This window comes from Anolis sagrei, chromosome X (genome assembly GCF_037176765.1).
Source record: "Anolis sagrei isolate rAnoSag1 chromosome X, rAnoSag1.mat, whole genome shotgun sequence".
Classification (NCBI taxonomy): Eukaryota; Metazoa; Chordata; class Lepidosauria; order Squamata; family Dactyloidae; genus Anolis; species Anolis sagrei.
In genome coordinates, this window is record NC_090034.1 from 73947904 (window position 1) to 73975863 (window position 27960).

Sequence of the window (27960 nt, forward strand, 5' to 3'; positions counted from 1 at the left end):
GGTGGGGTTGGATTGATTTTGTCATTTGGGAGTTGTAGTTGCTGGGATTGATAGTTCAGCTACAATCAAAGAGCATTCTGAACTACACCAACAATGGAATTGAACCAAACTTGGCACACAAAACTCCAATGTTTGGTTTGGTGGGCATTGAGTTTTGGAGTTGTAGTTAATCTACATCCTGAGAGCACTGTGGACTCCAGCAATGATGAATCTGGACCAAACTTGGCTTGAATACTCAATACGCCCAAATGTGAACATTGGTGGATTTTGGAGAAAACAGACTTTGATATTTGGGAGTTGTAGTTGCTGGGATTTATCGTTCGCCTACAAAATACTGTGTTTTCTGGTGGTCTGTGGCGACCCTTCTGACACCCCCTCACGACCCACCTAGAGGTCCCGACCCCCAGGTTGAGAAACACTACAGTAGTGTAATACAGGAAAAGTAGGACAAGAAAAACTGGGAAAGTGAATTCCTGGCGATTCAATGAAACCAAGGATACCAAACGTTCAGGTTGGTCCACAGCTGATGGCTGATGGTTTCTTTATTTTGTAAACAATATACAAAGGACAAACAAGCATTCTTTTGGTTTTAGCAATGACAAAATATTATTTGGATATAAAAACTATAGCCCTGAGGTTTTCTGTGCAGACACATGCAATTCTTCCATTGGCAAACAAGTTTGACCAGATGCCACAAATAATTGGACTACTAGTTCCTTCCAAAGGAGTCATAGCAGACTCAGACTTTCCTAAAGAAGTAGGTGGAACTTTGGGCAACAATTCTAAGAAGGGAAAAACAGGAAAGGAGCAGAAATATCACACATAAGCCACATTTCTTTAAAAATCAGCATCCTTGAAGGATTAGGCTCTCTTGGAGTAACAACAGAAATTCAGTCAGCTGCCTTCTTTCCCATTACCAAGTGTAACATCGGAATGAAAACAGAGGACTGCATGATTCTTCCCTATTAGATGTTTTCGGAACTGAAAGGTTAGTCCTGCAGAGAAAGGGCAAGCAGATGAGATCCTGTCATGTGAAGGTTGAGCAAAGCCCTTTCCACACAGAGCCCCGCACAAAAACGGAAGGAAGGCAGGCAGGCAAATAGGCACTTAAAGGGTCTGGACCAACCATGGCAAACTTTGGCTCTCCGGGTATCTTGGACTTAACACCTGGATGGCCAAAGTGTGCCCATGCCTGGTCTGGACAGGTCAGATAATAAGCAAGCAGCTTTTCTTAGCTGCAAAGAGAAGAGAAATGAAAGCCCTCTCCATGGGAGACCCATTTCATTTATTTTCCCTTTGCAGCCAGAGACCAACTGCTCCTTCATGACCTGAATCACACATTCGCACACAGATAGGCCAGTCAACATCAACTCTAGTGAGGTGGATTTGGATGCAGTGCAAGGGAGGTAGTGAATACCTATTTTCACCCCTTCCAAAAGAACAAATGTGTGTTATACCAACAGGATTCCAAACAAAATTGCGGTCCTTACATGCCTGAGGGGTGAAAAAGAGGCAGAAAGTGCATGATCATACTCCCAAGGCCTCTCCCCAGACACTGCAGACACATCCACTGGGCAGCCTTTCCCCCCACATGAGGGATGCTTCTTAAAGAAAGTGGTGGTCAACATATCATAACCATGAAATAGCAAACATTCAAGAGAAGAAATTCACACAGTCCTGAAATACTAGTCAAAGATGAAGAACAATGAAAGATTCCTCAGCTGCTGCAAGAGCGGCGGACTAAAGGAACTGAGGCAGTAGCCCCTCCCACTGCTATATATTCTATGTGGGGAGTGGGTTGGGCTATTGCCTAAAAGAGAATATTATATTTTGGTGTCAACGCACCCATCTGGGTTAAAATGTAGAAGCACTTTTTGAATGATATTTTTGTTTTTTGCCTTCATTGCGTGATGCAGTTATCACCCATATCCTGAGCATATCGGTCAGAAATAGCAGTCCGCAAATCCTCAATATCTTTGCGCAGCTGTTTGACATCCTCCAGCTTCTTTGCCAGCAGGTCTGGCTTCAGGAAGTCTTCCTTTTCGTTAACTGAACAGTGCACAGCTGTAAAGTCAGAGAAGGACAGAGATTAGTTGCAATTGTATGGTTAGCACCAGAGACCCCATGTCCTCCAGAGAGGGGCAATGCCAAAAATTAGCTTGTGTCTTTCAAAGGGAAGACCTACTCCCCCCCTCATCCAATATTTTCAATTAAATGTTGACAATAAAAAGTACACAAATGTTACAATACTTATGAGTACATAAACACAGGCATATTTAGACAATGACTGCCCATTTGTAGAAATATACTGTGGTTGAGGAGAGAGGGAGAGGGAGGGAGGGAGGGTAGAAAAAATAGAATCTATACTAGTGTAAATTAGCATAATGTAATTAATATTTGTTGAATTATTTGGGATTTATCCTTGTAACACTTAGAATATGGCTTGTTGATTTCTGTTTATAGCAGGGGTCCTCAAACTAAGGCCCGGGGGCCGGATGCGGCCCTCTAAGGTCATTTACTTGGCCCTCGCTCAGGGTCAACCTAAGTTTGAAATTACTTGAAAGCACATAACAACAGCAGCAGCAGCAACAACAATCCTATCTCATCAGCCAAAAGCTGGCCCACACTTCCTATTGAAATACCAGTAAGTTTATATTTGTTAAAATTGTTCTTCATTTTAATTATTGTATAGTTTTTAAGAGTTTTTTTCCACTACAAATAAGATATGTGCAATGTGCATAGGAATTCATTCATGTTTTTTTCCAAATTATAATCCGGCCCTCCAATATTTTGAGGGACTGTGACCTGGCCCTCTGTTTAAAATGTTTGAGGACCCCTGGTTTATAGCATAATAAAATATGTTAAAAAATAGACAATGACAGCTTAACAAACATACATCTCTACTCTACCTACCTATAACTCTAAATCTACCAACATATGCATACATTCGTTTTACAAATGGATTTCTTTTGTTGGTTTCTCTATACACTTGTTTATATCTGCTTGTTTTAACGTTTACAAATGAATATCTCGACATTTTATGTTTTTAAGCCTGTACATATTTTTTTCCAAAAGGGAAGCTTATGTTCTATCTCAGTGAGATGAATACGAGACACCATTTTCAAATGCTTCAGAAATTTGATGGTAGATGCAAGAATAGAAGAGGTCCAAACCTTACAAAAGAAAGACCTTCAAGTAGAGCAAACATATTTGCATGAACTGCTCCAAAACAAGTGAATTATCACAGCACAGAATTCCCTCGTAATTTTCACAACTTGCTAAAACACAAAGAGGCAACCTGTAATCGACATGCTCCAAGATGTTGGAATCTCTTTCTCCTCAGTCCTACTCATTACAGTTATCAGTCCTGATGGGGATTGCAAGGCCACGGGTTCCTTGTCTTTTTTCTATCTCCAGAGCTGTAGAGAAACAGCCCCAAGATCCTACTTGAATATACAGAACCATGGTTACATGCCGGCTTCACTTCAACATCCTTCTGAATACATAAACTGGCAGAGATAATCAGCTGCACAATGAGTCTCCTTCCTGTCCAGTTGCATAGTGGGAAGGAACGTGGCTATTTCCTCAGTGAATCAAGTTAGAATTTGATGGCACTGACAAAAACATACACATCATCCAAGATTGTGTAACTGCATGATAAAAGTCCTCTCAACCCAATTAAACAAACCAATTGGACCAACAATGAGACAACACATATGGCTCTTGTGCTGTCGCGCGCTGGGCTCCTATAAAAGACTATAAACAGGACTTAATTTCTGTGAGCCCAACGGGACGCCGGGGTTGCCTCAGAGAGAGGTTTTTTGGGATTTTCCTGAAAAGATGGGCTTCAAAGTCTTTAAAGATGCAACAAAATCTTTATTACTGAACAAATAACAAGGCTTCAACGATTGGATTCAAACTCAGTTCTTGTGGGTTTTTTCGGGCTATATGGCCATGTTCTAGAGGCATTTCTCCTGACGTTTCGCCTGCATCTATGGCAGGCTTCCTCAGAGGTCTGCTGGAGCTGGGAAAAAAAGGAGTTTATATATCTGTGGACTGACCAGGGTGAGACAAAAGGCTTTTGTAAGTTGGGCTAGGTGTGAATCTTTTCAACTGACCACCTTGATTAGCATACAATGGGCTGACTGTGCCTGGAGCAAACTCTTAATGAAAGGTGCTTAGAAGTCCCTGCCTGTTTTTCTCTCTGCTGTTTTAATTTTAGAATTTTTTAATACTGGTAGCCAAATTTTGTTCATTTTCATGGTTTCTTCCTTTCTGTTGAAATTGTCCACATGTTTGTGGATTTCAATGGCTTCTCTGTGTAGTCTGACATGGTGGTTGTGAGAGTGGTCCAGCATTTTTGTGTTCTCAAATAAAATGCTGTGTCCAGGTTGGTTCATCAGGTGCTCTGCTATGGCTGATTTCTCTGGTTGGAGTAGTCTGCAGTGCCTTTCATGTTCCTGGATTCTTGTTTGGGCGCTGCGTTTGGTGGTCCCTATGTAGACTTGTCCACAGCTGCACGGTATACGGTAGACTCCTGCAGAGGTGAGAGGATCCCTCTTGTCCTTTGCTGAACGTAGCATTTGTTGGATTTTCTTGGTGGGTTTGTAGATTGTTTGTATGTTGTGTTTCCTCATCAGCTTTCCTATGCGATCAGTGGTTCCCTTGATGTATGGCAGGAACACTTTTCCTCTGGGTGGATCTTCATCTTTACTCTTGTGGCTGGAGAGCCCAGTTGAGGTGGTTCAGTTCATCTTGGAGGAGATGGGGTTCACAGATTCTTTTTGCACGGTCTGCCAAGGCTTTAATGGTGCTTCTTTTTTGACTTGGGTGATGGTTGGAGTTTGGATTCAAAGTTTTCTTAATAAAGTGTTGGCTTTCTCGATCTTGCCCCCAAGGGCAGGCAACTGTTCCTTCACTGTTGGGAAAATCCCCGATCTCTACCCTGGGCAATCTGTCTTCTCTTCTGTTGGCGTGGGGCCCCTACACCTGGTCCAATCTGCTTTATGGTTCCCGCGAAGGGCCATTACCGAACAGAGACCTTTGCAGAACTTCCAGGAGGAGGAAGATGTTCACTTCCCAGTGATGGCTGGCTGAAACGCTGTGGGACTGGACCCCTAACAAGAGAGCTGAGAGGCTGTAAGTTCCTCAGCAAACTGTAAAGTTCCCAGCAAAAGCTGTGCTGAGACTGTACATCCCTGGCCAAGCTATGGGGCTATTTCTCCCCGGCCAAGCTATGGGGCTATTTTTCCCCGGCCAAGCTATGGGGCTATTTCTCCCTGGCCAAGCTGTAAATGATGAAGCCTTTTACAAGAGGCCCTGGTTTAAGTCCTGTAAGAAAGACTTCTCTGTGTGGACTGACCTAAAATGGCTCCTATTCCCTCCAAAACCCAAAAAGGGGGCGGAACTAGGAAACCTAATGATAAGTGACAGGTCATTGACCCAATAACTGCAAAGTCAGGAAAGCCATCTAACTGCAAATGCATAGAACTTTAAAAAACGTATATAACACTCAACAAATAGCAAGATAAGCTGGAGCTCCTGGTACAGCCATACCAGAACAACTCTACTCTATCAGGACGAAAAGTAAGATTTAGCTCCATGGGAAATAGTTGCAGTTGTAGAATGACACTTCTGCGACTGTGAACTGCACAATGGCCCTTGCAGTATGGTCACATGTAAGGGATGCTTACAGATATGTATGACATCAGCATGATTCTGACCAGACTCTTCAAATGGAGGAAAGCAGTCCTTTCTACTTACTGCGAATGCCCAACAATAATGACAAGTTGGGATCCTTTCCTTGAGCCCTTTGTGTTATGATGCTGTAGACAGACTGCAAGTCCTGCAGGCAGCTGACCAGTTCTCTGTGCAGCTCTTGGGAAAGGGGGGCTGCCTCATCCGGCAGGGCCTGGCCGGGCTCCGTCTGCCGGAGGTCCTCCTCAAGAGTCAGATTCTTCTCCATCAGTTCCTGATTCTGTAAAGATAGCTGGAGAGACACAGAGGCATTACAGACTAATGCATTGTAGCATTACAGACTAATGCATGAACTGTCACTGCCCCCTAGTGAGAAGCTATCATGGTATATAGATATGTCAGTCCTAAGAGAGCAGGGCGATGGCAGTTCCTGCACTACCCAATGCAGTTCTTTTGAAGAGTCACACTCTTCTAACTGCTGTCTCCATCTCACTGCTCAAATCGTAATGCCACAGCTCAGAACATTAAAAGTATGTGATATATATGGTATATAAGGTTCCAAAGCTGTCCGCTCAGGCACAGAAACTACCATATGTACGGATTCACAGGGACCACGACGGGGAACTATATAAATAAAAATGTAATGTTTGTTTGTGGGATTAACACAACTCAAAAACCACTGGACAAATTGACACCAAATTTGGACACAATACATCTATCAATGAGTGACCATCACTCATAAAAACACTGAAAAACACAGCAAAAGGGACTTCAAAAGCCCCCCCCCCCAAAAATACATTACAACGCATGCACGTAACTGCATATATACTTATATACACAAATATACACACATATATACAGACACAAAACACATACACATAGCATGGGCCACAACAACACATGGCAGGGGACGGCTAGTGTTTATACACACACACACACACACACAGGGTGTTTGTTAAATATTTCCCCTGACCCACTTCTATTGATCACAGGACGCTGAAACTGCACATGTGTAATGATGCAAGTCTCTATAGGATATGTGCCAATTTACAACTCAGAACTAAGAACGGTCTTGATTGTACAGGTGCTGAAGTGGTGTGGTTTGATAATGAACCCAGTGCAATACAGAGCAGTCCTCAAGTTCCTTGAGAAGTGTGTGTCCCTAGGTGGCACCGATGGAGAAGGACTAATAACTATGCCAAGTTTCATTGCTCTCAGTCCACAGGAAGTAGGTCAGGGGAAATCTTTAATGAATGCCCCTCGTAATTCCATACTACGCACAGCTCTTTGCTCAGTATACTGATATCAATTGATTCAAAATTGGTTTCTACCCAAATAGGATCAGCTCAAGAACAGCAAAATCTAAACGCACCGAAAAATCCCAGTTTCTATTAATGAAGACTACAATTCCTATGATTCTTCTTGGTTTAAAGGCCCCCAGACTCCATCTCCAAAGAACTAAATAATACAAAACTGTTAACTCATGCCTTTGCAATTCCTTGGCTGCCATACCTTTCAGGAATTAAAATATGTTCTCTTTCAACTGTGAGGAAAAGATCTAGCATTTTAAGGCCACCTCATATACAAAAGGTTTGACAGGTCTTTAAGTACCATTTACCTCAGTCCCTTTTCAAATGTCGAAAGGAAAACCAACCTGTAAACATGATGCATGATGTGCAATATCATGCCATCTTCTTTTAGTTGAGGCAAGGCAATCATAAAGTTGCATCAGCGTGGAAAGAGCAAGAAAATTTCCATGCACGCTTATTGCACAAGATGCTGTAATGGGTTTTGAACTGTTTCTAATGTTCTGAACTGTTTCTAATGCATTCATTGACCTGGCAAAGGCATTCAACACAGTGAATCGCAGTGCTCTCTGGACCATCCTCCAAAAATCGGGTGCCCTAACAAATTTGTGAACATCCTGCGGCTCCTCCATGATCACATGATGGCAACAGTCTTGGACAGCAATGGCTCCCAAAGTGACCCATTTAAGGTGGAATCAGGCGTCAAACAGGGATGTGTTATTGCCCCAACTTTATTCTCCATCTTCATCACTATGATACTTCATCTTATTGTTGGGAAGCTTCCCACCGGAGTGGAAATCATCTATCGGATAGATGGCAAGCTGTTTAACCTCAGCAGACTGAAAGCCAAAACCAAGGTTACAACATCTGTTATAGAACTCCAGTATGCTGATAACAATGTTGTCTGTGCGCACTCAGAAGAAGATCTACAAGCCACTCTAAACACCTTCGCAGAAGCATGCGAGAAGCTCGGCCTGTCACTGAACATCGAGAAAACCAAAGTGTTTTTCCAGCAGTCACCAGCCAATACCTCTCCAATGCCAGAGATACAGCTTAATGGTGTAACATTAGAAAATGTTGACCATTTCCGCTACCTTGGCAGCCACCTCTCCACTAAAGTCAACATCAACACCGAAAGACAACACTGCCTGAGCTCTGTGAGTGCAGCATTTTTCCGAATGAAGCAGAGAATGTTTGAGGACCAGGACATCCGTAGGGATACCAAGGTGCTTGTCTATAAAGCTATTGTCCTCCCAACCCTGCTATATGCCTGCGAAACATGGACTGTCTACAGATGTCACATGCAACTCCTGGAAAGATTCCATCAGCGCTGCCTCCAGAAAATCCTGCAAATCTCTTGGGAAGACAAGCAGACAAATGTCAACATGCTGGAAGAAGCAAAGACCACCAGCATTGAAGCGATGGTCCTCCGCCATCAAATCCACTGGACCGGCCACATTGTCCGGATGCCCGACCAACGTCTCCCGAAGCAGTTGCTCTACTCCGAACTCAAGAACGGAAAACGGAATGTTGGTGGACAGGAAAAGAGATTCAAAGATGGGCTCAAAAGCCAACCTTAAAAACTCTGGCATAGACACTGAGAACTGGGAAGCCCTGGCCCTTGAGCGCTCCAGCTGGAGTTCAGTTGTGACCAGCAGTGCTGCAGAATTTGAAGAGTCACGAATGGAGGGTGAAAGAGAGAAACGTGCCAGGAGGGAGGCACGTCAAGCCAACCCCGACCGGGACCGCCTTCCACCTGGAAACCAATGCCCTCACTGCGGGAGAAGATGCAGGTCAAGAATAGGGCTCCACAGTCACCTACGGATCCACAAGAATACTGATCCTGGAAGACTATCCTACTCGTCCAACGAGGGATCGTCTAAGTAATGTGTTTTGAACTGTTTATAATGTTTTCAAGCATAATGCCATTTAATGGTTAACATTTTTTTAATATTATGGATTGTTTTAGGGATATTATTTAAATGTGTTAACATATCACTGGCTTTGGGTCTCATTTGAGAGAAAAGGTGGATAGACATCACATAGATAAGAAATTAAATACAGTGAGGAAGCGAGAGGTTTCCAGCAAATACAAGAAACCCGAAATTCCATTTCGTGGCATGCAAAGAGAAGATCTTGTGAATCAGCACCAAGAATGGTATTAATACCAAACCAATCGCTTCAAGAAAGCAGAGTTACAACTAATCAGAGTGTGGCAAGTTCTAAGAATCATAGAATCATAGAGTTGGAAGAGACCTTATGGGCCATCCAGTCCAACCCCCTGCCAAGAAGCAGGAAAATTGCATTCAAGCCAACCCCCAACAGATGTGGGACCAAGCTTTCGGGACAGGGCAAAGAAGCGGCAATGGGAAAGATGACAGGGCCAATTGGATTTGATGCGGATGGCTAGGACGGTTTTAAATGGTGTTATTTTAAATGGTGTACTTTAATATTTCGATAAATGTTTTTTAATGTTTATATATTGTATCCAGGCATTGAATGTTTGCCGTGTATATGCTGTGCTCCGCTCTGAGTCCCCTTCGGGGTGAGAAAGGCAGAATATAAATATTTTAAATAAATAAATAAATAATGGTCATCCAGCCTCTGTTTAAAAGCTTCCAAAGAAGGAGCCTCCACCACACTCCGGGGCAGAGAGTTCCACTGCTGAACAGCTTCTCATAGTCAGGAAGTTCTTCCTAATGTTCAAATGGAATCGCCTTTCTTGTAGTTTGAAGGATATATTCAAACTACAAGAAATATATATTGAAATATATATCGAAAAGGATATATTCTGATGGCCTCCAACCATAAAGATTCATTAAACTATCAAAAGCTCTGTTCAAAAGAGAAAGTTGCAGCAAGAGTCTTATTGCACTATTCTCTCACAACAGGAGCTCCTGACACGACCAAAAAAAAACAACAAAACTATGTGGATGATCAATCTGTTCAACAGATGGTAACTTTTCAAAGGAAGGCTACCTCTTTTACAGCCACACGCAACTGATGCAGCGCATTCTCCTGCCTCAGCGCTTCAGCCTTGAGTGCCTGGCCAGTGCCTTCCTCCTGAGCCATTTGTGCCTCCAGGTCCTGGAAGAGAAGTGGAGAAAAAGCTTCAGGTTAAGCCTGTGTGAAGGATGCTGGACGCAAGAACTGCCAGAAATATTTTTAAAAAATAACGGGGTGTTTTTGATTACAAAAGCACTGAAAGAGTGAGTAGGCCAAAGCCTGTTAAGAGTCAGTGGCCAAAACTAGTGTTGTCCTGAGAAGAGTGAGCAGGCCGAAGCTTGTTAGAGTCAGTGGGCCAAAGCCAATGTTGTCCTGAGGAGAGTGAGTAGACCAAAGCCTGTTAAGAGTTAGTGGGCCAAAGCTAGTGTCGTCCTGAGGAGTATGAGGTAAACCTCCATGTGAGAGAAACCTTGTGTGCAAAGCTCCAATGTGAAGGGTGAACTTCTATTGTGTTATGGAAACCTAGTTCTTGTAAATAGTGCAACCATATTATTTTACTACAAAGAAAAGCCTCCTATAGAAGAGATAACATTGGTCTGTGTGTTTTTTGTTCTTTTTATCACTTTGGGCTACTGGTGCTGGGTCATGTTGCTGCTCACAACTTACTCTGCTGTACTTTTATGAGGAGGGTCTTTTCTTAATAAGCCCACTCACCCAACAAGGATTATGGGCTCAGTATAGACCAGTATAATCCAGTCTAGATTATTATGTAGCTAATCTGTCAAAAAGAAACTCACTTTGACTTGCGAAGATAACAGATCAATCTTTTTCTTCTGCTTGTCCACAATCTGAAAAACAGTAAAAAAAACACCATGTATATTTATTATTCTTTTTTTAAAGTAATTTTTATTAAGATATTTAATAATTACAACGAAAGAGGGTGAACATTTAAAAGAAGATAGAACAGTAGGAAAAATATAAAAAGAAGAAAAAAGAAGAGAAAGAGAAAAAAAACACATAGAAATAAAAATATAAAACCTACTAAAATAAAAAGGTTTGACTTCCATCTCCTCATCAGGTGTTATGTCTCCAAAATATTTCCATTACTTTCCCTTTAAAATGGTTCTCTTATTTACTTTTTTCTTTCTCGTAATTATCATAACGGGTCCAGTCTGTCCTCTTTATCGGGTTTCCGGTATTTTTTTTCAAAAAAAAAGTTAATTCATCCATCTCTCTTATTTCTCTAATTTTCCCTAACCATTCTTCCATGGTAGGGATACTGTCTTGTTTCCAAATCTTTGCTAAAGCTATTCTCGCTGCTGTCGTGATATAAGTAAAAAGTCTGTCCTCATTCTCCTGTAATTGTAATTCCGAGTCTGTAAAGCCTAGTAAATAATATTCAGGTTTCTTCTTAAATGTTCTTTTCAAAAATTTTGTGTTTCTTCATGTATCATAGACCAGTATTTCACTATTTCTTTACATGTCCACCACATATGATAAAAGGTGCCTGTCTGCTGGCAGCCTTTCCAGCATTTGTCCGAAGAATTTTTATTTATTAAAGATAATTTCTTAGGTGTGGTATACCATCTGTGGAACATTTTTACCCAGTTTTCTTTTAAATCTGTTGCATACATATATTTTAGCTTTTCGTTCCACATCTGTTCCCACTCTTTGAATTGAATAGGTCTTCTGATGTTTTCTGCCCATTTTATCATACATGATTTAACTTGTTCACATTCCGTTAGCCAAGTTAGAAGTATATTATAAATAACTGAAATTACTTTTTTCTTTGCCTTCAAGATTTTATCCCAAATTGATTCTTCCCAGGTGAAGCCTATCTTATTATCTTGTTTAATATACTCTTTCATTTGTAAATAATGCAACCATGTCAAGTTCACATTTTTTTCTTTTAATTGCTGATAGGTCTTGATCTCAGCTGTATTCTCTATTAAAATATCTTTGTATATTTATTATTCTTAGTATGTATGTGCTCTTCCTCAGAGAGGAGAGCTGAAAGAATCACAAAAGGGCATACCGTATATTCCGGTGTATAAGACGACTGGGCGTATAAGACGACCCTCCAACTTTTACAGTTAAAATACAGATTTTGGGATATACTCTCCGTATAAGACCACCCCTCTTCCAATGGACACCAAATAAAAATTTAAAAAACATCAGATTTGATTTTAAATCCAAGACTATCAAGAGTGGTAGCCAGCTCTTTGGCTTAGAAATGGAGATGAACACCAACCCTCAAGAGTTGGACACAACTGGACTTAATGTCAGGGGAAAACCTTTACCTTACCTAGAGTGAGCCCAGGTCCAATGTCTTTTCCTGAACAACACCAATAATAATAGAACTCTAGAGTTAGAAGAGACTCTAATGGCCATTCAGTCTAACCCTAATTCTGCCAGGCAGTAAAACACATCCAAGCCCTCCTGACAGGTGGCCATCCTGTTCTGCTTAATATGAACAACAACAACAGAACCCTAGAGTAGGAAAGGACCCCAATGGCCAGGGAGGAACATACATCCAAGTCCTCATGAAAGGTGGCCATACAACTCTGCTTAATAACAACAACAACAACAACAACAACAACAACAACTACAACACAATAATAGAACCCTAGAGTTGGAAGGGATGCCAATTGACATTAAGTCTAGTTGTGCCTGACTCTCTGGCTCCTCTAAAACGGAGGGTGAGGAAGCCTGACAAAACGAACTGGAATGTATACAGTTCCAGCACAGAACCCAACAAATAAAGAATTGATTTATGAGATTAAGCATTTACAGAATCAATTTTTAATTATTATAGTTTAAGAAATTGAAAAGAAACCGAGATATATGAAACAAACATTTTAAAAAAGAATCCCAAAGGCTGCATTTCTGAAGCACTGAGTAGTGAAGGGGATGACAATGCAGCAGCCACATGTTTCAGTGGCAGTATGGACCGGCCAATTTTGGGCCACAGGTAATACCCTCAAGAGGTCATCTATTGACCCCCTTTTGTCCTCCTCTTGCAATAATTACCTTTCTGAGAAGGGCACACTCTTTCTGCAATGACTCCTTTTCTCGTTTCTCTCTCTCTGCCTCCTGGGCCAAGTCTTCTCCTGCAGGAGTCTTCCCACGTTCTATCTTATCTTGCAAGCTAAGACACAGGATGTCAACAGTATGAAAAAAACCACAATTTTAGACTCTTTTTGTTATGAAAGCACAAAATAATGTTCTGCTAATATTTCTACTTCCTACCTCAATACAGGCACTGCTTCCCACTCTTTACTGTTTATACTAGAGCTCTTCCATAGGCACAGTATAGCATTAAGTTTTTAAGAAACAACAAATTTAATATTTTCTCAGTTCAATCCATTTCTCTTCATTTCTCTATTTTAATATTTGTAAGTTTTTTGGGTTTTAAATTGTATTGTTTCAGTTTTACTGTAACCCAGTGGTTCTCAACCTTCTGAATGCCGTGAGCATGCACATGGACTCTTGACTACATAAGTTTAAGGAGCCACCATCAAAAAGTAAACAGACAGAACTACCATGTCTAGGGCAGGCCTAGTAAAGTTTAATTTGGGGGGTAACAACTCCATGGGGATGATAAACTGCCCCCCTGAGAAGCAGATTTTGGGAGATTCTGGAAATTTCAATCCCAATAATAATAATAATAGTAATAATAATAATGTTTATTTTTTTACCCTCTTTCCATATGGATCCAGGTGAGGTGCAACAACAGACAAAACACATAACATTCGTTTAAAGAGCACATAAAACAAAGATACTCCAAGGAATAGATTGGTGTTCCTCAACCTTCCTAATCCCGCAATCCCTTACTACAGTTCCTCATGTTGTAGAGACCCCCAACCATAAAATTATTTTCACTGTTACTTCAGAACTGCAATTTTGCTACAGTTATGATCCATAATGAAAAATCTAATATGCAGGATGGATTGGCAGAAATACCCGATACACCCGAATTTGAATCCTGGAGGTTTTTTGTTTTTTTTGGGGGGGGGGGGGGGTATTGATTTTGTCATTTGGGAATTATAGTTGCTGGGTTTTATGGTTCACCTACAATCAAAGAGCATTCTGAACTCCACCAATGATGGAATTGAACGAAACTTGGCACACAGAACTCCCATGATCAACAGAAATACTACTAAGGTTTGGTGGGCATTAACCTTAAATGTTGGAGCTGTAGTTCATCTACATCCAGAGAGCACTGTGGACTCAAACAATGATGGATTTGGACCAAAGTTGGCACGAATACTCAATATGCCCAAATATGAACACTGGTGGAGTTTGGGGGAAATAGACCTTGCCATTTGGAAGTTGTAGTTGTCGGGATTGACAATCAAAGAGCATTCTGAACCCCATCAATGATAGAATTGGGCTAAACTTCCCACACAGAACCCCCATGACCTACGGAAAATACTGTTTTCTGATGGTCTTTGGCGACCCTTTTGACACCCCTCTCGTGACCCCCCAGGTGTCCCGACCCCCAGGTTTAGAAACACTGCTGTACACCATTTTGAGTTGCTCTTTTTGAGAGAGAAAACAGGATCGGGATCATCATTATCGTCACCATAATCTCCTCTTGATTCCAGAAATCACTACCTGCGCACAGTGGAAAGTAGTTCCATTTCCTTGTGTTTCTGCATTTCTAGCTGTGATTCCTTCTCTCTGCAATTGGCACGAATGTCCCCAAGTTCCGTCTCAAGAGCTGTGATGGTTTCTTGCAGAGCTGCCGTTGCCTGTTCAGATTCTTTTAACTAGAAAATTGGAGAAACGCACACTTCAGAGCCAATCAAATTCATTCTAGTGGTTCTTTTACACAAAGCTAAACACTGGGACATCTCCCATTACAAGTCCATGCAGTCTGAAGTCAGGCGTCTTTCTGATGGAATAAATTGGCACTCCAGCCACCCTTACGCACTCTCGGATACATGCAGAGAACTCCAAAAGAACCTGGAAGATATTCTACCTGCTGCTGTTGTTTCCGATGATCTTCTAAAGTGGGAAGGTCAGCCACATAGCGTTCCAGAGTCTCAATTCTCTGCTGTTTCTCACAATTTTGCTCCGATTCTTTTAGGCATTTCTTTTTGAGATATTCAATGTGTTTGTCTCTTGCCTTCACCTGCACAAACCAGCACACATTTGGACATTCTTAACACTCATGCCTTTAACCCACAATGCAAGCACAGGCTACTTTGCTTATAGTTGAGTGGCAAATGCTTTTTTTTTCTGCCTTCAAGCACCAGAATTTCACCTGGGCCCTGCACGTCAAGCCAGAATCAAGCACTGCAGAGTTCAGCCTAATCCCACCTCAGATGTACTTGGGAAAGATGTGAAGAGACGTGGTCACCTGCAAAACTGCAGTGGGCCTCTATGAAGCTCCACTCCATCCTCCGCCAACTATTCAATAGCCCTGAGGGCACACTTTCTTGCCAAAGGAGCTGCATCCAGAGGGCAGAGGGGAGAATATCTCTTTTCGCCTCCTCTATAAAATGAACCAAGCGAGCATAACCCCAACAGGCTTCCAACCCTCGATGTTGAAACAGGCAACCTACCCTCTCTTCTTGTTTCTTCAACTCCACTGTATGCTTCTGTGTGCTCTCTTTGTTGGCCTCTTGAATCCGTTTCATGCCTGCCTCTGAAACAGCAAGTTTCTTCTCCACTTCAATCTTTTCCTTGGTCAACGTCTCCATTTTTTCAGTGAACTGAGCCCGTAAGAATGTGTTCTCCCTCTGCAATTCCTGCAAAAGTCAACTGAGAGTCAGAATAGTTCACAAGCCATCTGTTAGAACAGGGGTTTCAAACTCACTTTCAGCAAGGGCCACATTTTCCTTATGGTTTTATTTATTTACGACATTTCTACCTCACCTTTCTCACCCCGGAGGGGACTCAAGGAGGCTTTACACACAGGCAACGATTTGATGCCTCAAAACATAATGTACACTTACATAAATATTAACATAGAATTTAAAAGTACATTAAAAAACAATTAAACATTTAAAAACAATATATTCAAAGTTAAACATGTAATCTATGAGCGTAATCCAGGCTGTTCCAATGGTCATTGCACATTGTTCTAAGTCTATCTACTGCACAAATTCTCTAAAGGTTGGTCACAAAGAGACATTTTCACTCCCTTGTGGAAGGTCTTGCCTTTAAAAGCCCATAGAATGTGGATTTGTTGTTGTTGTTCATTCGTTCAGTCGTCTCCGACTCTTCGTGACCTCATGGACCAGCCCACGCCAGAGCTCCCTGTCGGCCGTCACCACCCCCAGCTCCTTCAAGGTCAGTCCAGTCACTTCAAGGATGCCATCCATCCATCTTGCCCTTGGTCGGCCCCTCTTCCTTTTACCTTCTACTTTCCCCAGCATAATTGTCTTCTCTAGGCTTTGCTGTCTCCTCATGATGTGGCCAAAGTACTTCAACTTTGTCTCTAGTATCCTTCCCTCCAATGAGCAGTTGGGCTTTATTTCCTGGAGGATGGACTGGCTGGATCTTCTCGCAGTCCAAGGCACTCTCAGAACTTTCCTCCAACACCACAGTTCAAAAGCATCTATCTTCCTTCGCTCAGCCTTCCCTATGGTCCAGCTCTCACATCCGTAGGTTACTACAGGGAATACCATGGCTTTGACTATGCGGATCTTTGTTGCCAGTGTGATGTCTCTGCTCTTTACTATTTTATCGAGAATGTGAATACAGAGGGCCAACTATAATTTTTTTTTTTTGCATAGTGGTCGGTGCTCAATTTGGGGGCAAGATATTATTGAACAACAACTTCAATCACTTAGGATGATCCATCATGTGGACTGGGAATAATGGGATTTACAATCAAACAGTCCCTGTGACTCTGAGGTTAGGGAATGTTTGAAGGGCATTTTAAAGCCAGACATCCTATCCACAAGCCTTGTATCTAAATTCAAACTCCACTATGACTAAACAGAACAAACAGCAGTCTTGCAGAGGTTACTGCATCATAACTCCCATCCGCTCTAGTGATATCTAAGTATCTGGAGGGCCACATGAAGTAACACGGAGGGCTAAATTCAGCCCATGGGTTTTGAATTTGACACGTGTGTTGGACAATGGGCTACCCCTTCCCCACAGAGAAGCAGGCCATTGGCTTTAAGCACTAATTTGATAATCAATGGTGGTATGGATCAGTGCGCAGGCTTCACCCTGCGCCAGTGGAAGAAGGGGTCAGCGTTCTACTACTCTTTCGAACCAGGTGTAGAACTAACCATGCTTCTCTTTAGACTTTATTTCCAAAGCTCCAGTCAATATTGTCACATAAAGAGTTAAAGAGATGGCAAAGCAAAAGATGAATGGCCTGCCTCTTCCATCTGCCCACCTTTTCCAAACCAGTATTAGTCCTTTAGGCTTTTTTCAGGTAAGTTAACATAGTTGATGTCCTCAAACCACACCAAATGTCAGATGCTGGGGTTTACCTGCATCCTGAGCAGGTACATGTCTCCATAAGAAGCAGGGTGGCCAAAGGCTGCACTATGGAGTTGCCGCTCACTTTCCCATACTTTCTGTTCCAACTGGGAAATGTGCCGCCTCTGCCTTCAAATAAGATAAATCACCAAATAAACACACAAACATTTAGAAAATCAGGACATCACAGGTCAAAGCAAAGAGTTTGCTTCAGTTAAAGTGACTTTTCTATATGACATTTTAAATGATGTATCTGTTCATAATCAAAAGAAAAACAGGGCAGAAAGATAAAAAAGCTTTTTGAGAAACAAATATTCTTCTCTCTTTTCTCTCAGTATTTTATTTTAAGAGGACTAGATGTATGTTGTATGTTGTGTCTGTTTTTGATAAGGCCAATTGGCTAATCAATAAAAATGGTTGTTGTTGTAACACAAGGCAATAAAGTGCACAAGACAACATTCATAGCCAAATGTAGAAGCAAAATTCAGTATTCTGCTTAAAAATGAGCCAACTCTCAATGTAACTACAAGAAGCTGTTCAAACACATTAAAGGACCATCTTTAAAACTTTCTTATGATATTAAGGGGGTGGGGGAGAGCATTTTAAAAAGGACTTTGCTGTATCAATCCTTTGTACTTCTGAAATAGAAAATACATCTGTAACTACTGAGAGGATAATGAGAGTATTGTATAATTTCATTCTCCTCTTAGAAGAAAAAAAAAGGATACCATAAGACTACCATAGTTACATTTAGAGGCCATCTATATCCAGTGATGCTTACTTGTAATGTGTTTAGGACTGCAATATTAATTTTTGTAATAACATGATACTATATCATGTTAGGATTATTAATCACTACAAAAACCTGTAACGTATTCCTCTTGTTAGGTCTCTTACCTGTCAATGAGAATCTCTCTCTCCCTAAGCAAGTTCTCATTTGCACTCACAATATTGGCCCACTGGGCTGGATCAAGAGTATGTAGTGGAGTGTTGTTCAATAAGGGATGGTAGCAAGCAGCTTGATTTTGCAACTGGAAATATGAGGTGCACAAAACAGACAAAGTATGAGCCCCTATCACAGAGGTTATTTTCTTTCTATGTTATTTGTATACCAATAGCACCCAAGGCTTCTCTTATATGCAGCTATTTGAGAACCACTTCCAAGCACGATGAAAAAAACAACTCTGTCTGGAACAATATTTGACTAGTTTGTGTCACAGGAAAATATCTACTAGATTTGCCAGGCCTAGCTATAAGAATTTTACAGCAAGATTCTTTAAAACACACCAGGAAATCAGGATAAGCCCAATTCCTTTTGCTGACTTATTTGTTACTATTTTCTCCAAACACAGAGAAAATAGGAACAACTGAATTGCCGTTGGGAGAGAACTGTAAGCATCCTACAAACACGCATGTGACAAATACAAGAATGCTTTTAGCTTGTTTCTCCTTCCTACCCACCTTGTCTAATAGGTCTTTGTGTTCCTTTAACCCCCATAATGACCTATGGCAACCCCATGAATTCTGTAGGGTTTTCTTAGCCAAGGAATACCGAGAAGTGATTTGCCATTGCCTTCCTTGGAATATATAGCTTGAAACTCCTGGAAAACTTGCACCCCTGTAATTTCCTGGTACAAAGTCTTGTAAACTGAATACCACCCACAAAGATAGCACTAACCATCATCAACATTCTCCTAAATCAATGGTTCTTAACCTGTGGGCTGTGGACACCAATGGGCCGCAAGGACAAAAATTTGGTCTGTGAGCCTCCTTCCTCTTTATTTATTTTATTTTATTTCTGCTCCTTTCGTGCCACCTGCCACTCCTTCCCTGTCACTGACCATGGCACATGTTCTGTATCAGAAACTAGAGCTGATGTGGTCTGTCCAATGCAATTTTCTGAATCAGCATCCCAAATCGAATCTAAACGGATTTGTAACTCTTTTGATGGTAAAAAAAAAAAAAAAGGTTGGGAACCACTGTCCTAAATAAATCTGCAAAGGTAGGATATTTCACCAAACAGACTGAAAGCACAAGATGGCAAATAGAACAACTTCAATCAACAAGTGCATGTTTCCTTTTATTCACTCCTATATCAAAAGACTGAACACTAGTTTAATTAATCTATACTACAATATATTTTGGGAGACAAACAGGATACCCCATTCACATACAATGCTAATAATGAGGATTTATTCTAAATTAAAAACACTGTCTAAATACCCATTTCATCAGAAGTTAAGCAGACTGTTTAAAAGCATTTTGTACCTGCACCTGTTCCAGCCGAACCTTTTCCAAGCGCTGTATACAGGCACTAAGTGGGCAGTTCTCATGCTGATGTAGCCCACAGGAGCCTTGCTTCCACTGTTGAGACTGAGCAACTGCTGGGCTGGAATACAGACTGGCAGGATAAAGCCCTGATGACACATGTTTTTCAGAGACTGTGTTCGTCTCTGTTGTTGACTTGGCATTTGACAACCTTTGGTGTGGTTCTTCTTCTAAGCCTGCATTGGTATCTGGAGAGACCATTTGGAGCTGGGACCAATAATCAGTGGCTTGCCGATCTTTGGACACAGGTTGATTAAGTGTGAGGTCAGCAGCCAATCTTGTAGGCATTTGAGTGTGTGGCACACTTGTTGGGTCAGAGGATTGATCACAGACATTTCCCACTGCAGTCTGGTACATATGAGGGTTTCTGTGGAATACCCAGGAGTGACTCAGAGTGTCAGAGTTGAAGTTGGATGTCTCCCCTTGTTTCTCATTGGATGACCTTGTCCGAGAGGGTTCCAGAGCGACCCAAGATGTGCTTGATTCATTCACAGAATCAAGACAGGGATTCAGCCTGGAAGGTGTGACATGAGCTGTTGGGATGGCCATCTGGGTTTTGATTGGTTGAAATGAAGAACTAGCACCAGAATTGCAGAATACTAGGAAAGAAAAATAGAATTTGTGGAAGTTAGAACCAGAACATTGGCCCGAAAACCTCCCGGCAACCCAGAACATTCGCTGATATTTAATTTTCCCATCGCTTTTCATTATATTCAATATCTAGGAAACTTGCCCAATATAGAAGAGCTATCTTTTAAAGCAAACAGACTTTCAGATTCCTTTAGAATGACAACCCTCTCTTAGGATGCAAAGTATTGGTATCTAATCTCTAGATATGCAGTTCAACTGACCTCATTTGACCAAAGGAGATTCTGTAACAGCAACTGAGGGTTTTGCTATTCACAGAACATTTCTCAAAGCTGGCCTTAGAAAATGCTGAAACTTACTCTGTAACATGAGTTGAGCTCTTGCTTACATGCCCAAACCACAGAACTGCAACTTTTGTTACCGGAGTTGGTAGCTACTTCAAAGGAACAGAAGATAGGAACACCTCCTGGGAATCTGAAGTAATCCTTGCCATGTTTTCAACTCTATCTCCCTATCAAAATAAACGTCAGTTCTTTCCAACAGCTGTATGAAATAAAGAAAGAGCCGCATACTGAAAACAGTGACACAGAAGTACCCGCTCTGACTAGATGGAAGAGTGAAGTTATTCTTAGTAACTCTCGAGTTTCAAAACAGGAAAAACAGCAGCAGCTCAACCAAGCAGCAAGGCACCTAATTTTGACTAAATTTCAAATTTCTGTGCAATGCTGTAAAATGTTGGCTTCAGAGGGCTTGTTTTCTTCTTCAGTATCTGGTTTTAAACACCAATATACCCAAAAATGGTTATAAAGAGGGTAGCAGACATCAATTTTATTATGACGGGAATGAAACAGCATAGTGTGTTTACATAGCTCTGGACAAGCTGCAGCTAATAACAAATTTCGGAAGAACAGGTGAGCAAACCATTCCTCAACTCTATTTACGAATGCAAGAAAGGAACACAGAAGAGCAAGAGAGGAGGGAGGTTGTTTATGTTTTAGAAGCCAGTCATATGAAGCAAGGAAAAGCGACCTCCTAGTAAACAGGTGATTTGACAAGGCTGTATCCAGGGTGTAAAAGTCTGGCCCAAATTTTATTTGTGGCATTTCTTGTTAACACAACACGGAGGATTTGGGAAAAACTCACTCACACACTCTGGGAAACTAGAGGCATGCACTCTGTCTCTTAAATTAGAAACATCAGGGGAAGGCTAGAGGATATTATAAGAAAACTAACCTTTCAGCCAAGAAAATTATATTGCCAGACAGATGTAACACAGGACTACTTCATCCATGACATTTGCCAAGCAAGTGTGTAGTGGAATTGTCTTGGACAGCAATGGTTCCCAAAGTGACCCATTTAAGGTGTAATCAGGTGTCAAACAGGGATGTGTTATTGCCCCAACCTTATTTTCCATCTTCATCGCTATGATACTTCATCTTGCTGATGGGAAGCTTCCCACTGGAGTAGAAATCATCTATTGGACAGATGGCAGGCTATTTAACCTCAGTGGACCGAAAGCCAAAACCAAGGTCACAACGACATCTGTTATAAAACTCCAATATGCTGATGACAACGTCGTTTGTGCGCATTTAGAAGAAGACCTACAAGCCACGGTAAACACCTTCACAGAAGCATACAAGAAACTCAGCCTGTCATTGAACATCAAGAAAACCAAAGTGCTGTTCCAGCAGCCAACTCCTCTCCAATGCCAGAAATACAGCTTAATAGTGCAACATCAGAAAATGTTGACCATTTCTGCTACCTTGGCAGCCACCTCTCAACATTGACACTGACATTCAACACTGCCTGAGCTCTGTGAGTGCAGCATTTTTCCAAATGAAGCACAGAGTGTTTGAGGACCAGGACATCCATAGGGATACCAAGGTACTTGTTTATAAAGCTATTGTCCTCCCAACCCTGCTATACGCCTGCAAAACGTGGACTATCTACAGACATCACATGCAACTCCTAGAACGATTCTATCAGTGTTGCCTCTGAAATATCCTGCAAATCTTTTGGGAAGACAGGCGGACAAATGTCAGTGTGCTGGAAGAAGCAAAGACCACCAGCATTGAAGTGATGGTCTTCCGCCATTAAGTCTGCTGGACCGGCCACGTTGTCCAAATGCCCGACCACCATCTCCCAAAGCAGTTGCTCTACTCCAAACTCAAGAACAGAAAATGGAATGTTAGAGGACAGGAAAAGAGATTTAAAGATGGCCTCAAAGCCAACCTTAAAAACTCTGGCATATACACCGAGAACTGAGAAGCCCTGGCCCTTGAGCGCTCCAGCTGGAGGTCAGCTGTGACCAGCAGTGCTGTAGAATTTGAAGAGGCACAAATGGAGGGCGAAAGAGAGAAATGTGCAAGGAAGGCGCATCAAGCCAACCCCGACCGGGACCACCTTCCACTTGGAAACCAATGCCCTCACTGCGGGAGAACATGCAGGTCAAGAATAGGGCTTCACAGTCACCTTTGTACCCATCGCCAGGACACCGATCTTGGAAGACAATCGTACTCAGACAATGAGGGATCGCCTGAGTAAGTAAGTAAGGAGTGGAACTACACAGGCATGGGTCAAGCAGCACCTTGACCAAGAGTTCTCAGACTATTTGTAGAAATTCAAAACTTGGTCATTAATGAGGCAGATGTTGATATCTTTAGCAAGAGTCTGAATGCCAGCAGGCTTTAGGGCCTGAGCATCAAGACCATTAACTACTACTACTACTACTACTAATAATAATAATAATAATAATGCAAGAGAGAGCCTCAGTGACTATCTAATCTGAAAAAGCTGAGCACTGAAATAAAAGATTGCAACCTGGACTCTCAGGTTCAACAAGTGAAGAAACTTAAAATGAAACTTACCCTCAGTGTTGTTCAAGGAGGAAGTTTCTGCTAATGAATTATCACTGGCAGCCATCTTGCCCAATGACCATAAAATCTATCTGAAATTTCAGAAGACAGTAATTCAGAAGACAGTAATTAGAAAACCACTTTTCTGACAATATTGAGATCTTGAATAATTTGGCCACAGGAAAAGGTTTCTGAACACCACCTACACCTTGATGCAAATAGGCTAGTACAAGTAAAGCAGTTTCCGCAGAGCCTGTAGGCAGGATGTATAGTGAACTCTGCAGAAACTGCTTCAGCTGTACTTGATAAAAAGGAACATTAGCTTAGCAAGCCTTGCAAATACCAGTTTATTATGAATAAATGTTTGTATACTTTATTTTATACATGACAAACCTCTCAGCCAGAAACGAGACCATGAAAACATTTCTCAGGTAGAAAGTGGTCCAAGTGGAAAAATGTAAGAACTCCCTAGCTATATCTAATCTGCAACAAAAAAGTAACTTTTAATGCTTCCCTGCATATTTTCTTTCTTGTTTCCTATCATAAGCTCATATCTATCTGTCTACCCCCCCCCCCCCCCCCCGTTTAAGGAGCCCCACTGGTTGCCGTTCACCTTCCCATTCCAATTCAAGGTGCAGGTTATCACCTACAAAGCCCTGAATGGTTTGTGACCCGTCTACCTTCGTGACCGCATCTCCTACCATCTACCTGCACAATCGCTTCGATCCTCTGGGGAGGCCCTCCTTTCACCGCCACCATTATCACAAGTACGACTTATGGGGATGAGGAAGAGAGCCTTCTCCACTGTGGCCCCTCAGCTTTGGAACTTGCAACCTAGTGAGATTAGGCAAGCCCCTACTGTGACAGCTTTTAAGAAATATCTAAAAACTTGGCTCTTCTGATGTGCCTTTGGCGAGTGAACATATATTCCATATTTCATCTGTTCCAACTACAGTTTCCGTCCTCCCTCCACCCTCAATGAAGGTCTAACCCCACTGTTCGCCCCTTTTGAGCTCCTCCCTCAGAAACACATTGTCCCACTACTTATCTCATCCAGGGTTTTATCAATTTTATCCTGTGCATTTGGCCTGCCCATTGTGTCCTATTTCTCTATTATGTTATTTAGTAACTGTTTATTTTATTTTGTTATTTTATGTATTTTATTTTGATGTTATTTTTGCTTCTTTGTATTTTATTTTGCTGTACTGTAATTTTGGGCTTGGCCTCATGTTAGCCGCCCTGAGTCCCCTTTAGGGAGATGGTGGCGGGGTACAAATAAAGATTATTTATTATTATTATTATTATTATTATTATTATTATTATCTATCACTGGCATGGGCCAACTCCGTCCCTCTGTGTGTTTTGAACTTCAACTCCCACCAGCTGTTAGGAATTATGGGAATTCAAGTCCAAAACTCACAGAGGGCCAAAGTTTGTCCATGTCTTGTCTAACCCCTTTTATATGGTATATACATCAGTGCTCCTTAAACTGTAGGTCCTGGCCTCAGATGGGGCCCCCTTCACTCAGTGTTGAGGTCCTGAAAAAAATGGCCACAGTAAAAGGTTTCTGAATGCCACCTGGACCTTGACCCAAATGGGTTAGCAAAATACAGCTAAAGCAATTTCTGCAGAGCCTTTTTTTTGGTCGTGTCAGGAGCGACATGAGAAACTGCAAGTTGCTTCTGGTGTGAGAGAATTGGCCGTCTGCAAGGATGTTGCCCAGGGGAGGCCCAGATGATTTGATGTTTTTATCATCCTTGTGGGAGACTTCTCTCATGTCCCCGCACAAGGAGCTGGAGCTGATAGAAGGAGCTCATCCGCCTCTCCCTGGATTCGAACCTGCGACCTGTCAGTCTTCAGTCCTGCCGGCACAGGGGTTTAACCCACTGCGCCACCGGGGGCTCCTCTGCAGAGCCTGAGGGCAGGGTTTACACTGGACTCTGTAGAAACTGCTTCAGCTGTACTTTGCTAACCCATTTGCATTACCAGCAACAATAAAAGTAATCTTTCTTTTAAAGCTTCCCTGCATATTTTCTCTCCTGTTTCCTATCATAAGTTCATATATAATCATTGGAGCCCCCAGTGGCGCAGTGGGTTAAACTGCTGAGCTGCTGAATTACTGATTGAAAGGTCGCCGGTTCAAATCCGGGGAGCAGCATGAGCTACGCAGTTAGCCCCAGCTTCTGCCAACCTAGTTTGAAAACATGCAAATGTGAGTAAATCAACAGCTACTTTTTTTTGTCGTGTCAGGTTAACCAGTCAATTATATTACATTTCTAACAGAACAAAGCAAACAAACAGATAAAATACAACATTTGTGAGTTTGGTAGTTGGTTAAATGTCCTTTGACCAGTATCTGGCCACTTGGAGTGCTTCTGGTGTTGCTGCAAGAAGGTCCTCCATTGTGCATGTGGCAGGGCTCAGGTTGCATTGCAGTAGGTGGTCTGTGGTTTGCTCCTCTCCACACTCACAGTCTGTTCAGCGCCTTCCAAGATGCCCAGTCCTCTGTGTGCCCAGGGGGGAGTCCCTCATTTGGTATCAGCCATTGGTTGAGGTTCTGGGTTTGAGCCTGCCACTATTGAACTCTCGCTTGCTGAGGTGTTCCAGCGAGTGTCTCTGTAGATCTTAGAAAACTATTTCTAGATTTAAGTCGTTGACGTGCTGGCTGATACCCAAACAGGGATGAGCTGGAGATGTCTCTGTCTTGGTCCTTTCACTATTGGCTGCTACTTTCCGGCGGGTGTCAGGTGGTGCAATACCAGCTAAGCAGTGTAGTATCTCCAGTGGTGTAGGGCGCAGACACCCCGTGATAATGCGGCATGTCTCATTAAGAGCCACATCCACTGTTTTAGCGTGGTGAGATGTGTTCCACACTGGGCATGCCTACTCAGCAGCAGAGTAGCACAGCACAAGAGCAGATGTCTTCACTGTATCTGGTTGTGATCCCCAGGTTCTGCCAGTCAGCTTTTGTATGATATTGTTTCTAGCACCCACTTTTTGCTTGATGTTCAGGCACTGCTTCTTGTAGGTAAGAGCACGGTGCAGAGTGACTCCCAGGTATTTGGGTGTGTTGCAATGCTCCAGTGGGATTCCTTCCCAGGTGATCTTCAGAGCTCGGGATGCTTCTCTGTTCTTGAGATGAAAGGCACATGTCTGTGTTTTGGATGGGTTGGGGATCAGCTACTGGTCAGGCGGGAAGATAACAGCACTGCATGCAGTCATGCCGGCCACATAACCTTGGAGGTGTCTACAGACAATGCCGGGTCTTCAGCTTAGAAATGGAGATGAGCACCAACCCCCAGAGTCGGACACGACTGGACTTAATGTCAGGGGGAAACCTTTGCTATCTCACTGGCTAGAGTCTCCAGGCCTGGGCCAACTTAGGCCTTCCCTCTGCTGGTAGGCTGTCAGGAATTGTGGGAGTTGAAGCCCACAATACTTGGAGGGAAAGCCCAAGTTGGCCCAGGCCTTGACTAGGCTGCACTCTACTCTGCCATAGAGACCAAGCATTTCTATATCCCAAGCGTTGTCCCTCTGGAGTGTTTTGGACTGCACCACGCAGAATCTCTGGGTGTTGTCTAAGCCAGCTGGGACTTCTGGGAGATGAATTTCCAAACTCTCCAGATAGCCACCTTTGGGAACCTCAACCTTTGCTCCTCTAGGTGATGTTGGGCTTCATTTCCGAGCATTCCTGGCTGTCTAGTATGCTAGCAGAAGTTTCTTGGAGTTGACGTCCACGTTTGAGAGCTTGAGGCCTAACCCCCACAAAGCAGCAAATTGATATTAGTGCCAGGAGGAGAGAGAAGGACACAGAGTGAAAGGAGACAAGTACAGGCATTGTTATATCATTATATTACCTCTAAAGTGCAAATAGGTCCCTCAGCTTCAAAGAAAGGGGGGAAACACAAACCAAGACGATTAAATCCCCTCAGAATACCGCTGGGGAAAGCCTCAGCTCTCTGCGCATGCGCAGCGTCCGTTATGCAAAACAGGCGAGTGAGAGAAATCACGGTGGTTGGGCTTTTCTGCATGGTTGCCCCGCCCCTTTCCTCTTCGTCCCGCCCCCCTCCTCGCGCTCCGCGGCCGTTGAAAATAGGCGGCTCTTTCCCGCGGCGCAGCGACAAGCCCGCTTTCCTCGAGAGTGGGAGGTGCTCTTCCAGCCTCCGAATGCAATTGGCCGGCGAGCGGCCAATGAACGCGTCCCTCGCAGAACAAGTTCCTCCTCCAAACTAATCAAGTGCTGTAAAAAAGGGAAAAGGAATACTATTAATGTAGTCAATCTAATGCATTATATTATATTATATTATATTATATTATATTATATTATATTATTATTAATAATGTTGTAATATAATATATAATATATATCTTACAACTAATATAGCACAATATATTATGTTTTATTCAAGATATGTTTTATTATGTTATTATTTTAGTATGTGTTTTATTATTTTATTATGTGTTATGTTTTATTATTTTATTGAGTGATTTTAATTTTAACTGTGTCTTTGTTTTTAATCTGTAATTGTTGGGCTTGCTCCATGTAAGCCGCCCCAAGTCCCCTAGGGGAGATGGTGGTGGGGTATAAAAATAAAGTATTATGATTACGCTGCATCCAGCGTATCTGTCCGAACGCATCTCCCTCTACGTCCCACCCCGGAGTTTGAGATCATCTGGGGAGGCCCTGCTCTCGACCCCACCGCTATCACAAGTGAGGTTGGTGGGGATGAGGAGCAGGGCCTTCTTAGTGGTGGCCCCTCACCTGTGGAACTCACTCCCGGGGGAAATCA

General features: G+C 42.4%; 1 protein-coding gene across 3 annotated transcripts; it reads right to left on the minus strand.

The window, feature by feature from the left end:
* Positions 1-506: 506 nt before the first annotated feature.
* On the minus strand, positions 507-27165 carry CEP85 (centrosomal protein 85). Of its 3 annotated transcripts, none has more exons than XM_060784468.2 (13): positions 27028-27165; positions 23183-23258; positions 19668-20326; positions 18297-18430; positions 17411-17528; positions 15521-15706; positions 14935-15087; positions 14568-14722; positions 12981-13098; positions 10748-10798; positions 9984-10091; positions 5764-5989; positions 507-2064 (listed from the first exon to the last, which is right to left on the minus strand). In XM_060784468.2, exons 2-13 carry the CDS (start codon positions 23235-23237, stop codon positions 1901-1903), a joined length of 2127 nt encoding a protein of 708 aa, XP_060640451.2. In that variant the 5' UTR covers positions 23238-23258; positions 27028-27165; the 3' UTR covers positions 507-1900. The 3 variants fall into 3 exon arrangements, with proteins under 3 accessions (XP_060640451.2, XP_060640450.2, XP_060640452.2); XM_060784467.2 differs by having other exon boundaries at positions 23183-23262; XM_060784469.2 differs by lacking the exons at positions 23183-23258; positions 27028-27165 and adding an exon at positions 21549-21638.
* Between the last annotated feature and the right edge of the window lie 795 nt (positions 27166-27960).